Source organism: Pyrus communis, chromosome 4 (genome assembly GCF_963583255.1).
Source record: "Pyrus communis chromosome 4, drPyrComm1.1, whole genome shotgun sequence".
Classification (NCBI taxonomy): Eukaryota; Viridiplantae; Streptophyta; class Magnoliopsida; order Rosales; family Rosaceae; genus Pyrus; species Pyrus communis.
The window spans coordinates 27877802-27895934 of record NC_084806.1 but is presented as its reverse complement, the minus strand read 5'-3'; the positions used below and the strand labels follow the sequence as shown (position 1 = coordinate 27895934).

At 37.7% G+C, this 18133-nt stretch overlaps 1 protein-coding gene and 1 pseudogene across 1 annotated transcript; both read right to left on the bottom strand.

Moving 5' to 3' along the window:
* The window catches only part of LOC137732933 (extra-large guanine nucleotide-binding protein 3-like), an 11670-nt pseudogene extending 7133 nt beyond the window's left edge, over positions 1-4537 (bottom strand).
* A 9315-nt stretch (positions 4538-13852) lies between these two features.
* On the bottom strand, positions 13853-14902 carry LOC137732232 (uncharacterized). Its single transcript, XM_068471535.1, has 3 exons — positions 14512-14902; positions 14372-14425; positions 13853-14269 (listed from the first exon to the last, which is right to left on the bottom strand). Exons 1-3 carry the CDS (start codon positions 14828-14830, stop codon positions 14115-14117), a joined length of 528 nt encoding a protein of 175 aa, XP_068327636.1. The 5' UTR covers positions 14831-14902; the 3' UTR covers positions 13853-14114.
* Positions 14903-18133: the final 3231 nt, after the last annotated feature.

The window sequence follows — 18133 nt, the reverse complement described above, 5'->3', positions numbered from 1 at the left end:
CATTGATTTTCAACATACCCACTATAAATTAGGGATTAAAGACTCAAATATGATTCCCCATCGGATATCGTTGCTAAATCTGATTCTACAGTCATCTCCACCAACATATCGATCCTCTGGATGAAAGAAGAATATTAAAGATAAATGAATATCTAAGGACAACGAAATGAACCTTACTCCACAATCCTAGAATCAACCACAAGAATTTACTATTTAATTTATTGCAAGGAGAAAAATTCTGTGAGTGATTTTGGAAAGAATAGTGATAGACGGAAATGTTCTAGAGCAACGAACACTCATCAGAAAAGTTTGAGAGTACTCCCTTCTACACTAAAGTCCAACAACATATATGATATTTTCCGTTCCTCCTCCATTACTACTGATAAATGCTCAATTGATTCATGCATATACAAGTTGAAAAAAGTTGGAGTTCTACCATAAAACCAATTGGCAATATAGGGAGTAGCTCAACCTCTTATAAGTTCATGCAAGGTCCCTTTTCGCATCAATGTGGGACTCATTCTCAACATGCCCCCTCACGTATGGCGAATTTTTGAGCCTAATAAGTGGACAACACAACGGGGTGACGTGGAACACATGTGGCCGTTTGGCTTCACACGTGGGACAACCTGGCTTTGATACCATGAAAAAAGTGGTTCCACCATAAAAGCAATTGGCAGTAGAGGGAGTAGCTCAACCTCTTATAAGCTCATACAAGGTCCCTCTTCCCATCAATCTAGGACTCATTCTCAACACTAGTTTCCACTATATTGCAGTGCAGCAAAGATTACAATTAATAACCTTTCTACTTGAAATTTCTATTAAGGGAACAAAGCATGAGTGACTTTCAACTACAACTGGGGAATAAAAAGAACAACATGATTGAAGCAATTAATCAGTAGAAATTTGAGTTAAAATTGAAAATTCAATATTGTATCTGTATTTGCAAAAGTACCTGCTTCAGCGTTTTGATCATGAGAGCGTCCTTCCATCCGAGACAAGGCCTCTTCTTCAAAGCGCTCTCGTCCATAAAGCAAAATGCTTAGATATTTGTACATGTTACTCTAGATCATCAGCTTTATATCTTGCAGTTCTTCTGAAGTAAACTTGTTTCCATACAAGAACTTGGCCTACCGAGTGACCACAGAAAAATACTGATTAACACCAGCTACAAAAACTAGTATTAAAAAGATCTATAAGAGTTTAGAGTTTAGAGCAAAATTCCATTGAAAATGGCACTCATGAAAAACAGACAAATGTGTAGAGCAAATGCAAGGCTGGCTGCCTCAGTTACAAACCTAATGGACTAAACATCAATGAACAAATTTACTCTTTCCGTAACACGGGGTGCAGGTTCTAGACATCCCTAGACCCTAGCCTCTGACTATATCCAAATAGCTATTTCGTAAATCAGTCCCAAGGTCGGGAAATGAGATTTCAAATGAACAGAAAGATGGATGAAACCTTAAATATAATACTCAAAACCCATATGAACAATCTATCAAAGGCAGTAAAGCAACAAACCAACTAAAAAAAGTGCCTCATGAAAGTTTAAGCATCTGGACCCATTTGTGAATAAGATACATGATAACATTCGCAATCTCTGCCAACAGATAATGTGATCCCTTATTTAATCAACAATTAAAAGCAATCAAACAAACTTTTGTTCCACAAATCCTAGATAGTTGCGTACCTCATTATTTACCAAAATAACATACACATACAAAACAAAGATGCTCAGCTCTGGAATCAGGTCAGCTAAATGAACTCTCCATTCCATTTGAACCTTTAAGGTGACTTGTTCTCGTCTAGTTTCTGACAACTCTGCTCATTACATGGTTATGACTAGATAAAACAACATATGCACTTATTTGTTCTCTAGACTGACAGGAAGTTCTGCCCTCCAAATAACTTATACAGGACTAGGAAACGGTGAAGGGAAAACATTTATTTGTAAGAACAAATAAATTCTCAAAGCTCTCTTTTTTCTTTTACTTCCAGGGCTCCCACTCTATCAATCAATCATAGTAACTGCAATTCATAGAAAATCACAGTACAAAGATTTTTAATAAAGGGCTGCATCTGTTTGAAGATATGCTGGTCCCAGACCCTTGAAGTCCAAGAAGAATCAGCTTCTGAACTTTTTTCTGCTCCAAATAATTTGGAACAGTGGTATAATTGCTAGCCTCATCTTTTGGTCCATTAGGTTGACCTTGAGGCACAGGCAAAGAGAATAGGGAACAGACAAACCGAGGAGTTGCCTATCTAACATAAAGCAAATAAATATGCTTCATAAAGACAGCCATAATCAATATAGGCTCAGAAAAATCCAACTGAGTTTTCCAGTACATACCTTCTCCCAAATATTTCCTCTGATATTATTCTGACCTTTTTCCTAAGAGCGTCCATCATCATGGACCCAAAAATGGGTGTCACACGGACATTGCACATTTGCTACCTAACAGTGTAAAGATGTATATTAGAGTAAAGGCGTTACATCGATTTGCAGCAAAAGCATTAAAGACAGACATAGACCTGTAAACGGATCGGATTTATTGGGTTTGGGTCGGGTTGAACCCGACCCGTTAAGTTAACCGATCATCTAAACCCAACTCGTTAAGCTAACGGATCACCCAAACCTGACCCATTTCACCCGTTAACAATTATTATTATTATTATTATTATTATTTTTTGCATAGAGTTTATTTTTTGTTGTTAAGACTTGACCGAAATTACTAAAATATCCTCAACTAACGGGTGCTAATGGGTCTAACGGTTTGACCCAAAGTGACCCGTTATTTAATGGGTTCACCCGTTAACGACCCGACCCGTTAAGCATCCACCCAAATACTAATATTAACGGGTCGGGTCCAAAATGTCAGGTCTAGACAAACAAAGTATTTAGGGGCCCTTATCATGTTATAATAATAAATAAGTTTTGAACTTATAGTATTCATAATACATTACGCACTACCAACAGTGCGCTTCAGCGTGGCATGCATGTAATGTGAACTGTGTCCCTGATTTCACTGATATACATCAAGTTCCTATGTATAGGAAACCTTTTAACTTCCATTGAACACTTACTCTCATTGCTGATTATAGCTTCGCGTCACCTTTTACTTCCTATTGTTTTTAATCTCATAAATGTAATCTCACCATGTGATGCAGCTCTTATATGCATGGTGATGATCCTTACGTAAAAGAACAAGAACACTCATATGAAATGGAATACCAGATTCGTAAGAGCACAGACTAAAGGGCAATCTAAAACCTAGTTGCTTTCTACAAGCTTAAAAGTTACACCTTATGACTTTAAAACGAAATAATATTTTCATTGGAAATTCACGAGACATACCTTTAGCACCCTGAGTTCAAGTTTTGTAATTTCTCAGCCATTGATATAAACCTCAGTGTTTCCATAGCTTGCATCTGGGCTGAGTTTCTCGGAAAAATTTAGGTTTGAACTCATGATTCTATCTGGTCTTTCTCCCTCCTGTCAAATCAAAAGTTGAGATATACAATGGAATTCATGGCAGTACCTTCTTTTAGCAGAAATGGGAAAAAACGATGTCAAATATGAACTCACCTTTCCCAACAGACCAGATTCTTTATCATACCAATATCTACCAGGCTTCAAATTCCGGGGAAGTAAGGGGCATCCAAGTAATTCAGCCATCTTTTCTGACTTTAGAGGGAACCCATTCACTATCAGCTACTCTGGCCGAAGCTGATTGGCTGAACTCTTTTTTCTGCCTTCATTATCTGCTTAACTTCCAATGGGCTAAGCAATCTGGACAACACCCTTGACTCTTTACCCAATTTTAACTGCTTTGATTCATCAATCGGCTGACCAATACATGTCACACACTTACGCCCTTCGGGCATGGAACCCATAGCCCTAAGCACACAATTGCTGCAGTACTTAGCATCACAAACCAGACACGACTCCTTAGTTTCCCATTTTCCTTTTCGGCAACGGTAACAAACTCTACTTTTATTCTTCTTTTTCTCCTTAGAAACCCCAACATAAGCTGGAAAGCCGGCTTCTCAGCATCAACCTCTCTCCTCTGAGACCTATCCACAGTATTAAAAGTGACAACTGGAGCTTGTTTTACTTCATTGGCAACCTGTTTCAGACGGGTACTTGGAGAGGCTGAAGGTGAGGCTGAAGAATAATCTGGGTTTTGCAAGACAGACACTACAGATTCTGAGCTTCCCGATAACCTTGGACTTTGAGTAGGGGAACTTGTGACACCAGCAATACGAGACACTGGCAGAGGCATTGGTTCAATAACTGGTGGATCGGTACTGGTAACCGATCTTTGTGATTCAGATAGCGCATCTGCAGTTGGGATTCCATGTGAATTAACATCAAGGGGTTTGACCCTAGGTACATCATAAGGGACATGAGGGCCCTCATACTCCATGGCTAAAGAGTAATCAAGATTGGCAGCATCTTCAGGGATTGAAGCACTCGGTGGAAGCATCTTTCTCACCGATTCCTTCCAGCTTTCTCTCTCCTTTTGCTCCATTGACTTGTATCGGATTCCTTTATCCTCGACTTGTATCGGATTCCTTTATCCTCGACTACACTCAACACTTTAACTATAACTTGTTAGATATGAAGAACACCATACAACTCTACTCTAAGACATTTCTTTTTTCGAATAAAGAGTTTCGATTTCCTCCGAATTTAACACAACACCATATTGCTACAAACTATAAGAGATGCACAGCTAACAATATCAGCAAAACTAAGTTGAAGTACCAACTTGTATGAGATTTGGGTGATGTGGGACACCTTCAGAACCAGTAAAAGTCTCCAGGCCGTCGCAATCGTTCATACTTCTAAACCAACAACTAATCAAAGATTTAGGTGATGTAGGAAATTTGATGCAGGACACCTAATCCACTACTTTAGAAAATATGTGCTGTTGAAATTTGATCCAACAGCTGAAGTTAATAAAATTTTTAAAGTAAATTTCTGTTTATAGCAGTTGGATTAATTTTTAACTGCATAAATTTCCCATGTGCCCATATGAAATATACGACACTTCATCATGTGAGGTGTCACTCAGCTTTTCATGGATTGCCACTTGGCCTTGTATCCATCAGTCATCAACCACGTGTTTTGCTCTCAAGTTTCTTCTCAGCCCATTTGTTTTTCTTATAGCCGACTTTGTCTACCATAAATAGCATTCAACCTTTCATTGTTATTCATTCAATTCCTCCAAATCTTTTTATCTTGTACGTTGCATGTAGTTTCCATGCAGAGTACATTAGTTTGTATTTTATATATATATATATATATATATATATTTATATGTATGTATGTATGTGTATATATATGTGTGTGAGTTAGAGAGAGATTAGGAAATAAAAGACCATATAAGAAATATATGGTGTTATGAGCGATCAAAGAGCTTCCTCAAGTATGTGAAACTTAGCTATTGACATGGATAAGTACGTGGAGCTTAGCTATTTTAGTAATGACGTGAATAAGTATGTGGAACTTAACTATTTCGGTAGTGACGTAGATAAGTACGTGGAGCTTAACTATTCTAGTAGTGACATGGATTTTTATTTTAGCTTTGGAATCCAGGTAGGGGAAATACGGCAAACCTTTACGGAAATTGATTCTATTAAATTTCGTGAAGTGTTATAATATTCTTGATCCTTTTGGTTGATTAATGTGATTGGATTTTAATTGGCTAATTTCTTCAGTTAAGTGTTTACTTGTTATTGGTTATGGAATTATTGCTGAAATGTTATTTGTTGAGAATATATTGTGATACATGTGAAATATGAAATGACATTATTTGTGCATCATTCATGTTGATGTGGTTGGAACTTCAGTGTTGAGATTGGAATTCGGGAAATAAAGGTAGTTAGAAAGGATCTTTTGTGTAGTTGAATCTCTTCGTTGTGAAACCAGTTCCAGGCGAGCCCGGTGTGCACATTAGAATAGGATATCGGCGGGATAATTGTTGATGTGGGTGATTTGGGCTGGAGATCTATGAATTAGATGAGATGACTACCAAAAGGGGTTTATGAACTTGGGATATCGTAAGGGGGTTAGTTTCTATAATAGAACATTTAAACCACCACTACAGTGGTAAAATGCATGGAATGAGACGTGCAGGTCCACATGTTTTATTATATAAATTAACAGGTGTAGCTGAAGAGGTTGGATTGCTTTGGTTTCTATAATAGAACATTTGAACCACCACTACAGTGGTAAAATGCATGGAATGAGACGTGCAGGTCCACATGTTTTATTATATAAATTAACAGGTGTAGCTAAAGAGGTTGGATTGCATACATGCATTGTTATCAATAATAATTTGATATTTGGCTATATGATTTCATGACACTTAATTTAATATTGTCAATTTACTGTGATAAGGTTATGTCCCTACTATGCTATTGAATCTCATCCCTCTATTATTATGCAGGTTTACGAATTAAACATTCAAGAGGGTAGGCATGATGAGATGGATTAGATTGGAGTAGAGAAAGTTTATTCATCTTTTTTACTTTAGAATTGTAAAGAGTTCTTGATTTGTTTACGAATTATAAGTTATTTTATAAGAAGAAATTTATTTTCCAACCCGTTTCAATTTCCTTTTATTTATTTAGTTTTTAACTCACGTTTTGGATTCAAGTTCGAATTTTTATTACCAACCCTGGATTCGGGGGTAGGACATCAATTTAACTAATGTCTAAGAACACTCTATTTTATCGGGAGTTATGAAGGTTGTCCTTAAGAGCCTTGATGATGAGGATGGAGGGAATAAAGAAATAAAGACTTCAAAGGAGAACAAAAAGGAAATTGACCTGAATACGATGCCTTTCACTGAAGAATCAAAATTGTCGCTAATTTTTTTAAAAATCACTTTTTCTTCTGTTTTGTCAAATGCATTTGATATTATAAATTTTTTAATAAGCTTCTTTTAAAATAAATATTTAAGCAATCACAAACTGAACTTAGCCAAAGCAAGCCCATCCTAAAAGCAGTTCCAAACTTCCATTGTAGCAACGCATCATTGGGCAATAGGTAACTTAATCCCAATAAATGAATAGTAACTGCCCAAGTGCATCTCCATCCCTAAATTGAATAGCTCAAGCAATTCGTATTAAAATAATAGTATCTTTTATTTTATAAAATAATAAAAAATAATTTTATTTTTAATTTCAAATAGGATTTTTAACTGATCTCATCATGTCATGTGTCATTATCCAATAGTACAATTGTTGTGAATAGATTTTTAACCAATTCCGTCGCCCCACGTGTCACTACTTGTTTAGAATCGTAAAGGATAGATTTCCGATAAGATTTTTAACTAATCTCATCATGCCACATGTCACTATTTGTTTAGTATCCTTAAGGATATATTCGATAAGATTTTTAACCAATCACGGTGTGCCACATGGTATTATTTACAACCTCATCCTTTCTTTTTTGTCCATATAACCCACCACCCATCCTAAGAAATCACACATCAAAATCAAAAATCACTCAAAATCCTTCTTAATAGTTTATAAATTTGGAGTTCTTACAACGTCTTCTTCGAGGATCTTGTGGGACATCGTTGAGCAAGAAGAAGAAATGTTCGATCTCCAAGAGGAAGAAAATGAGGTGGAAGAAATGGAAGAGGAAGAGGATGAACAATGTAGAAGGAGAGATGATGAAGCAAGAAGCGAGAGAGCCTCACATTCCCGTTGTAATGACCTGTCCCCAAAAAACTATGGTTTTTATAATTTGAAAATGTGAGATTTTGAAAATGCCCTTCGAGGCAAATGCATTGACTTTTGTTGACCACCTTGTCGAGTCACGTAAAATCCATTTTCTTGGTGTATCCTCGTGGTACTCGTCGCTACAAACCCGTGGACATAAACGGAACATAATTTGGAGTAATAACGAAGGAGTTATTAACGAATGAAGTGGAGGGAAAATTGTAAATTTATTATTTTCTAGAATGCTCCATATTTTGGAGCAAAACCTGGAAAGCCATGTGTGTGGCCCATATTAAAGGGAAGAAAAGATTGGGGGTGGAGATGAAATATAAAGGAGAGAAAGGAGGGGCGGGACACCCAATCAGAAGAGGGGAGAGAAAAGAGAGGACCACTGAGAAAGGGAAGAAAGGAAGGGAAGGGATATAAGAGGGGGGCACGGGATCACGGATCCCTCGCCCAAAATCGTGACTCGACCCGTATTCCGGCGACTTCCCGTCGCCTTTCCACCATTTTTCAGACGATATGGACCAATCTACCGCTCCCAATCATCATCTAGCCTCTCCCTCTTCCATTTCCACCCAAAATTAGGAGGATTTTGGTGCTAGTTTTGGGGAAAACCCGATGGTAGGGTGTGTGGGTGTATGATGATGAATCCCCAAAGTGTGAAGCTAACCCAATCAATTACCATCACCAATAGGCTTCACTAAACCTCAAGAACAAAGCCCAAGTAGTGAAGGAGGCATCGGAGCAAGTATGGAGGTCGAATCAAGGACACCCAAACATTAGGGTTTTCAGTGGGTTCGAGTGAAATTGGGGCATTTCTCGGCCAAATTGGCCTTGGTCACAAGTATGACACTTGCTCTACTCATTGAGATCTACATTTCTATAAAATTTGGTGATTTTTGGAGTTGGTCGGAAAATTGGGTTTATGTTCGCCGGAAACCGCCACCCACGGTGGTGCGTGCGGCGGCACGTGGCTAGTGAGCCGCTGATGTTATTTTACGCTAAATTGATATCTTGACCTCAGATTTGATATCTGTATGATGTGATTTGATTATTGTGAACCTAGTTTGATTAAGGTACATCACTTGATTATTATATGATTTGACGATCCGACCGTTGGATCGTCACCAAACTTTAATGCATTGTAGAACGTAATATTTGAGGATAGCTGGAACTTATGGATCTTCCCAAATTGGATTTGTTAGTTCATAAAATAAAACGTTGACCACCACTTTAATTTGCAATTGGCGGAGATCCAACCGTTGGATCGTAATGAAATTTTAGTATGATGTTTTAGAAGCATAATGTGGATCTTTAGAAGTTACGGATCGGAAATCTGAGGTACGGATCTTTCAGATTGAGTTACGTAGGGTTGTGGACCCTACTGTCGACCTTTGATTGATAGTTGACTTTTGGTCAATGAATTTCAAATCATTCTAGAACGTCCCTGGGGATGTGTTTTACGTAAGTTACATGTTCTATCGATAAGAATTCTAAGTTGTGAATTGATATTTGTTCTAGGCGACGATTGTTCATGATGCCTTGATATTCGTGCTAGGGAGTTGTAGTGCGGACCTCAGGAAAATGGGTCTTTTTCCTTTTTATAGTGTGTGTGTGTGTGTGTGTGTGTGTGTGTGTAAACTTTACAGTTTCCAGAAACGTTTTTTTTATATGGAACTATACTTTGCTTGCCATGTCGTAAGTAAGTTACATTTTAAATATTGCAGTGTTACACTTATGAATTGTATTGTGTGATGCTAGGAGACTCAGGTAAGCTTCAGGTGAGTATTATGTGGTTGTATTGCATTGGTATGCACACATTTATTTAACGCTTATCATGGTTGCACCCCGGTATTAGTGCTCTCACCCTGGGCTAAGGCCAGCCTTTACGTGATTGTTCACTTTCTGCACCGCACGCTCACCTTGGATCCAAGTCTGGTGCCAGCCTGTTGTACATACCACAATAGATGGTTCCGACTCATAGGTGACCTGCGTTTTATCGCACAGTTTTCACATGATCGTAGCACTTGAGCGTACATATTTATACCTAGCTTGTCGTACAGGTCACACTAGGTGACTCCGACTTGTGTGCTAGCCTATATTGATGAGCTACAGGTCCAGTCGTACAAGTCACGTTGGGTGACTCCGACTGGCATACTATTTTATATTGGTTTCACACCTGCTTACATTTATTATTGCTGAGATATTATGACATGGCATACTTCAGTTTTCGCTACTTTTGTGCATTGGTTTTTATACCTACGTAGTAGTATTATTTTCTGGGAACTATACGGATTTTACAGTTTGGGGTTATAACGCTTTCAAAAGGTTTTTTTTATTATTAAAGATTTATTTTTAGGCCCACTCACCTTTGTTTTTCGCTCATCCAGGTGTTAGTAGCAGAGTTTTCATACCGACAAGGATTATTGGCAAATATTGGTGTAGGCGATTATCATCGATGGTATAATTCTCACCCTATTTTATTGTACTGTACTTATGCTCTGTCATCACGTGTGAAATGGGTTCATACCTGCTCACCGCACACTCTTGTATTTAGGCACTTTTAGGTTTAAATTTATTCACATCTTCCATATCCATACACTTTATGACTTCATCACTTTCCAGGTATTGGCCAACACAGCTCGATTCGGAGTCCTACTAGACATCCTAGGTCGAGGTGTGTCACCCGTCCTGTCATGCAAGTTGTGAGTGAGATCTGCAAGCCAAAGCATTCCATAAACCTCAATAGAAGGAGGAAACAACGAAGTAAAGATCTCTTGGACGATTATTTTGTCTCAAGTGCATACCCTGATGTTTACTTTAGACGTTGTTTTAGAATGCAACGACATTTGTTCAACAAAATCATGATTGCTGTTTGCAACCATGATTCATAACTTTAGGCAAAAGAATGATACTTTTAGTGTTATGGGTCTCCTTTATGAGTAAAATATTAATACTATCTTGCAAGTGATTTCATATGGAGCATTTGCAGAAGTGTGTACAAAATGCGGGAGAAGAAAAATTTATAGTCAAAGTAGTTAATGTCAATTTGGGTATAATACAAACTAAAAAAATAATATATTATCACCTGATCCACTAAATTTTTGCTACTTTGAATATTAGAATTGGCTAAGGCTAGGGTGTCTCTCCAAGAAGTAAGTGATTGGTTGAGTGTTCTCCAACGACTTTGAGTAGCTTGAACCAAGCTAGAACACAACGTAACATCTTAAAAGATTAACCAATTAGAACCTGGATCATTAGCCCTTTTTTTTTTTTTTTTTTTTTTTTTTGGGAAAACAAAAGGATATGAAAATTTTGTGAGAAAGATTGGTTAAAAGTATTTGAATATGTTGAAATGTGGTGTAAGGTGGAAGATTATGGTTAGGTATTTATAGAAGAAAAATTATTATTTTTTATTTATTTTTTCAGATTTTTAATTAATTTTTTATAGTTTTTATTAACTTAATTAATCTGGATTGTTGGATTACAAAAAAAAATAAAAATCGAAATCCAATAGTCCAAATTGTGACATGTGGCCAATGACAACATTTTTCATTTTTTAAAGCCGAAGAACGTGTTCATCGAAAAATCAAACGGTCCAGATTGTGTCACGTCATTTAGTCGTTGGAGGAGAGTTGAAATTTTTTTTACCGTTAGAAATCCAATGGCCTAGAAAAATAGCCATTGGAAATCCAACAGCTTGTGATATGATTTTTAGTACCTGCGCAAATAGAGTTAAAATCACATAAAATATTAGCAAGAGTACAAGTAAATTGTAGTATAATCGCTCATGCAGGGTCGTTCACCACAATGATTGTTTGACTAATACTTTTGAGAATATTGTGTTCTCGGGAAGCAAAGGAAGATATCATTCGCAAGTAGCAGTGGAGATAACCGAAGCAATGAGTATCTCGGCTATATTTACTGAGATGTTTGGGGCCTTGCACCAACTAAATCCAATGGTTTGGGCCCTATCTAGACTATGGGTTGATGCTCACCCCTCATGGGCTTGCATTATTGAAGCAACCACTTTGGCCTCGACTAGGGCTCGAGTCTGGCTTGCCTTTGGTGCCTTGGCTTCAGAATTTTCCGTCATTATATTTCTTCCCTAGGGCTGCGGATAGCCAAAACATCGGAGTTAGTTTGGTTGGTTAAAAGTCTAATTTTCTAAGAAGTCCGAATTTCAGTTTAAATAGGAAACATTTTATTTTCTGTTTTATTATTTTATTATGTTTCCTAGTTTTATTCTAAGACTTTTTAGGGTTTTATTTTGTAGTATTATAAATAAGACTTTTTAGTCGTTAGGATTAGAAGGGAAGGAGAGGCGGAAATGCACGCACAAGCCTTTGACAATTCAAGTTTATTTTCTAGGTGTTTTCTATCCTTGTTGTTAATAATATTTTATTGTGATTGTTTGTAATTAGTTATTTTGCTAGGGTGAAGCCATGAGCCTTAGCATGAATATGTGATTTTATTAATTTGCTTATGAATGGATGCATGCTTGCTTTGAATTATTAATCACCATGATTAAACTATCTAATTATCTTAATGATTCGCGACCATTAGGGTTTTTAGACAAGTAATTTGATGCAATTTCTGTTGGAACATCACCCTGAAATTGAGGAAGGCTTCTTGTGATTAGTAATTGTAAGTTCACTTAAGGCGAACATCACGCTCTTAAGAGTTACACGGTTTTTCAAAGGGTTTTCACAAAACTTAATGAGTCTTACATGTTTATATTTGATCTGAACATCACAGACGGGTTGCATATTAGATATACGTTTTCGCTTGAACATCACGAGGAAAATATGTATTAGGAAAACCTAACATTCAAAACATGTATGTAGAAACTCATAAGCAATTGATAAAATTGCATATATGTAGAAATTCTTATGTAATTGATAAAATTGCATAGGATTGTTAAGGGGAAACGAAATCCTAGGCTTTTACAAATTCATTTTCTTTAAATTGTTCTCTAGTTAATTTCTTTAATTGTTTTTAATTAAATTCATTTTTATTATTTTTAAATTCAAAATCAACATTTTCCAATCTTTGTTTTTAAATAATTAATTAAGATTCGGTATTTAGATAAATTATTCATTCAATCCCTATGGAAAACGACCTTATTTAAGCTACTAGCTAACGGTTACAAATTACAAAACATAAAAAAATTATTGACACGTGTAATAGTACCAGGCTCAATGATTTGCATGAGTACCAAATCAATTATTGAATTCAGTGACCAAAACAGTTGCCACGATATGATAACGCTGTTAACGGCGGTTGCAAATTATGCCAACGACACCTGATTCCCACCCCCACCACCCAGGACACTAGTACATTTTTCTAGCTGGAAAACGGTCCATTGCGAACATCCAGCTGTACTCCACCAAGCGCAAGTTTAAATTTTTTTTTTTTTTTTTTTTTTTCAATTTGTAAAAATATTGATGAATATCTTGAATTCCGATAACAAAATCGGTTGTAAAATGATAAAAATTTAAAATAAAATTTTAAGGTCGTCATGTGACATCCCACATCGCCCAGGGGGTGATCTTTAAATGTATATTCACATTTCTACCTAGCACGAGATCTTTTGGGAGCTCACTGGCTTCGGGTTCCGTTGGAACTCCGAAGTTAAGCGAGTAGCGCACGAGAACACTTCCAGGATGGGTGACCCATCGGGAAGTTCTCGTGTGAGTTCCTAAAAACAAAACCGTGAGGGCGTGGTTGGGGCCCAAAGCGGACAATATCGTGCTACGGTGGAGTCGGGCTAGGGAAGTGGTCCTGCTTGGGCCGGGATGTGACACGTCAAACATTGATTTGAATGAAATATAATTTTTTTTTTATATTTAATAAATGTATTAGAAATATTGATAATATCTGTTAATTTTAACCTAAATTTAAGAATTTGTCTAGTTTAATATGAAATTTAAACTTTACCCTCATTTTCATATCTTTTATTGATTTTTCTAATATTTTCTTAAAAATATCGATTGTATTGCAGAAATTTTAAAAATACATACAACACACTCAGATGATTCAAAAAATTAATAAAAAACAAATAACAACTGTAAGTAATATAAATTATATAATCACGTTATTTCTCTGTTCGAAATCTTTCTATAAATTAAGCGACGCAAGCGCTTATGTAATATTTTTACACCAAAAATAGTTTTAAAAAAATTAAAAAAAATAAAAGAAAACGAAAGCCTTAAGCCTTAAGCCTCTGTCCTGCAAGCGGAGACGCACGTGCGAACAGATGCTGACGGTGAGGCACGTGCGAGTTCATCCGTATGTGACCACCGACGGAGAGACTGCAGTACAGCAGTGGCGTAGAGATTACAGCAGAGAAAAGAACCAGCTAATGCGGCTTAAAAATCGGCGATTTTTCGATGAGAGCGAGATCTGGGGACGAGTTTTTGGGTTTGGGTGTCCTGCAAATTCCGGAGGCTGCGGATAGCCAAAACATCGCTCTTCCGGATGTCAATAAATCGCCCGATGTCATCGATTTCGCTGTCGGCAGAAACTACAAAACAAAAAAAAAATAAGCCAAAAAACAAATTTAAGAAATGAAAAAACCGACGGTCAGGATTGAGTGATTGAGAATGATTTCATCTGCATTGCGTACCTACGCGTTTCGCCGATCCAGGCAGTTTAGTGAAGCCATTGAACTGAGCCAAATCTGAAGGAGAACAAAACGGACGGTCACGATTGGAATTCAAATGAGGAAGAGATGAGCTAAGAGCCGTTGACTGATCAAGAGTGTACCTGATTGGGAGGGGATGTGGGAGAAGAGGAAGAGGATGAGGAAGCAGAAGAGAGTGAGGACGGGGATAACGTGGATGGATTTGTGTGGTGTGATGGGCGGCGGTGACGACAGACGGTGAGGCTTCGATGCTTTGTGATCCTCGTCGTCTTGGTAGGCAGCAGAGATTGAGGAGGAGGAGGAGGCGGCGGTGGTGGAAAAGACTGACAGGTCCTTATTGCGTTTGGGGGAGTCAACGACGGTGAGGGTCTGGTCGTTGGGTCCGCCATGTGTCTGGTGGAGCTTCGACGCCGGTGACCCGCCCAGTGACTGTCTTTGCATGGTCAGAGACTCACGGACGGAGAGAAATGCAGAGAGAGAAAGCGAAAGAGAAAGATAAGAAATGATTAGTGAGATGTGTCCTTGTGTGTAATGTACGACTCTAATGTGGAGTTTTTAAATTAAAACTTTTTTTTCTTTTTGTTTCTATTCTTTGTTTTCTTTAAAACAAAATAAAAGAATTATCGTTAAAATTTCGCTCTTCTTGAGTAGTCTCATTCGAAATTTTGAGAGATTTTAATTTTTTTAATAAAAATTTAGGGGTATTTGATTGAAATTTTAATTTTTTTAAAATAAATGTAGTGTATTCAATTAGGATCTTTGAGTGATTCTTTAAAATTCAAAGTGTATTCAATTAAAATTTTAAAATAGTTTATAACATTCAAAGTTTACTCAATTAGGAATTGATTTACAAAGTTTAAAAAGTTGAGGAATTTGAGAGATTTTTTAGTGTATTTAAGCAATCACAAATCTCACAACTTCCCCTGGTATTTCGAGGGAATTGAACCAAAAGTTTACATGAAACCTTTACAAATCAATTAAACTCCATCAAAATCTATGAATTTATAAATCAATTAAAATACCTCAAAATCCCAATTGAATACGTCTCACGAAATAAATTTGAGTTATTATACACTTACCAAATTTTTCATACCACATTTGTACCACATCTCTAATAGAGGTAGGACTCACCAACATATGTAGGTCTGATCTCTATTAGAAGAGGTAGTACAAATATGGTATGAAAAATGTGGTAAGAGTAGCATTTTTTAATAAAATTAGGCTGCCTGCATGGCTGAGGTTAGCCTGTCCTGGGCTTGCACCATGGCTTGCGAGGTTTGACCTTCTGTACGGGCTTCTACAAGTTATGGCTACTGTTGGAGTTGTTTCTTGCACTGGGCCTCCTACAAGTGGGCTTGAGTCGTTTGGCTCCCTCAGTTGGATGTTGCAGTGCTTCGTGGTGGCGGCAAGGGTCCCCAGTCCCATAGTTTAGCCATGAAGAGCGGCGGTGGAAAGCCACATCAGGGTCTCCATTCTCTGATCCATGTCCAAGTACATAGGGTGTTCCATTTGTTGTGGTTTCAAATTTCTAACCATTTTATCCTTTCTCCAAGGATGAATCCAAAGAATTTAAAATTCAAAGATTGGGAGCATTAGAATAATTAAAGGTGGCGAAAATTTCAAAAGAAATTGCTAAAGCCTTCAAATGAGAATTAAATCAGTCTTAATGAAAAGCACCAATTTGTTGCAGAAAATATCCGGTGTTTTTAAACATGATGAATTGTTCCTACAAAATAATTAAACACTTTAGATCAAAGACCAAAACCATAGACCCAAAGGCTGCTCGGGGAGTCGACCAATGGATCTCCGATGCCTAAGTCAGTTTCTCTAAAAAGAGAGAGTTTAGCGCTTAATTGCGTAGCAAAGCTCACCAGAATTTGGTAGAGAATAGGTGTTTATAGGGAGATAGTCGGTCACATGTGTAGGGATTGCTATGCCATTTGTCAACGTCCATTTGGTCTATTGTGTCATCCGTTAGATACAATAGGATAATATCTTTAAGATGTTGGGATATTTTAAAGATACTTGAGGAATAATCTTGAACATATTATTTAATTAATAAATATCTTGGAATTATTTTGTGGAATCCTTGATTGGATTTGATGGTGATTCTTTGCTTGATTGAGTTGGTCGTCAATAAGGAAATCTTTAAAGATATTGTTTGGTTATTAAGCCTATCTTTAATACATTTGACTTTTTTCCTTGCTATGGGCAGGAGAGTTTGGAGAAGTCATGGTCAGCAGCTCAAGTCTTCTTAATGGTTGAACTGCACAGTAAACAAAAGTGGGCCACACCAATTCAATGAGGGCATTCTCGTCTCTTGTGGATAAAAGTTTACATGTCATCTCTAGGATTTTTTATATATTTTTTGCACCATGGTCATCACTTAACGATCAATTTGACAGATTTACAAATGAAGGTCTGACATTGCAACGAATTCGTAAATTGATGTATGCCATTCCAATGTTCAAAAGATGAGGTATGGTTGGTTATGTGACCCAAAGTTGAGGTGGTAAAATATAATTTATAAAAGAAAAATTTATGCGCAATCTATTAGCTTAGTAAGCGCTAAAATTCTTGGGCCCCAAAGGCCTAGTGTTTCCTTTCTCACATGTACTCAAAGGGATCGGTTGAGATAATGGTAACATTAGAAGAAGATTGAAGACTAGGACAATGTACCCCAAAGCCATATATGTGTACTCCAAGTAATTGGTTTACAGGTTCCATCGTTTTGAAACTTGGGGATTGTATTCAACACAACACAAGGAGCAAAGGAACAAAGATTGAAGGCCCTCACTTGAGTTAAAATTTTGTGAAAGCCTAGTGTTGTTCAAAGGTATAAAACAAACTATCATTTCCTTCCTCTTTTCTTTAGGTTTAAATTTTGGTTCACCACTTGGCCTTGAACATCATGGCCAATATATTGAATAGTTTCTGCCTTTAATGTTAATTTTTAGGCATGTGTTACTCAAATGATCTTCAAATAAACAAATTTATTCCTTCATCTTAACCCTCGTGAGTTAAGTAGAGTAGCCCACTGAAGAATGGCTAAATCCACAACTATCAGGCCTCAAGGCCCAAATCCTTCGCCATGCTTTCTAGTAGACTACTTGGCCCACAATGTGACATCCCACATCGCCCAGGGAAGTGATCCTTAAATGTATATTCCCATCTCTCCCTAGCACGAGGCCTTTTGGGAGCTCACTAGCTTTGGGTTCCATGGGAACTCCGAAGTTAAGCGAGAAAGGGGCTAGAGCAATCCCATGATGGGTGACCCACTGGGAAGTTGCTCGTGAGTTCCCAAAAACAAAACCGTGAGGGAATGGTAAGCCCAAAGCGGACAATATCGTGCTACGGTGGTGGAGTGGGCCCGGGAAGTGATCCGCCCCGGACCGGGATGTGACAAATTGGTATCAGAGCCAATCCCTGGCCGGAAGTGTGCCGACGAGGACGTCGGGCCCCTAAGGGGGGTGGATTGTGACATCCCACATCGCCCAGGGAAGTGATCCTTAAATGTATATTCCCATCTCTCCCTAGCACGAGGCCTTTTGGGAGCTCACTAGCTTCGGGTTCCATGGGAACTCCGAAGTTAAGCGAGAAAGGGGCTAGAGCAATCCCATGATGGGTGACCCACTGGGAAGTTGCTCGTGAGTTCCTAAAAACAAAACCGTGAGGGAATGGTAAGCCCAAAGCGGACAATATCGTGTTACGGTGGTGGAGTGGGCCCGGGAAGTGATCCGCCCC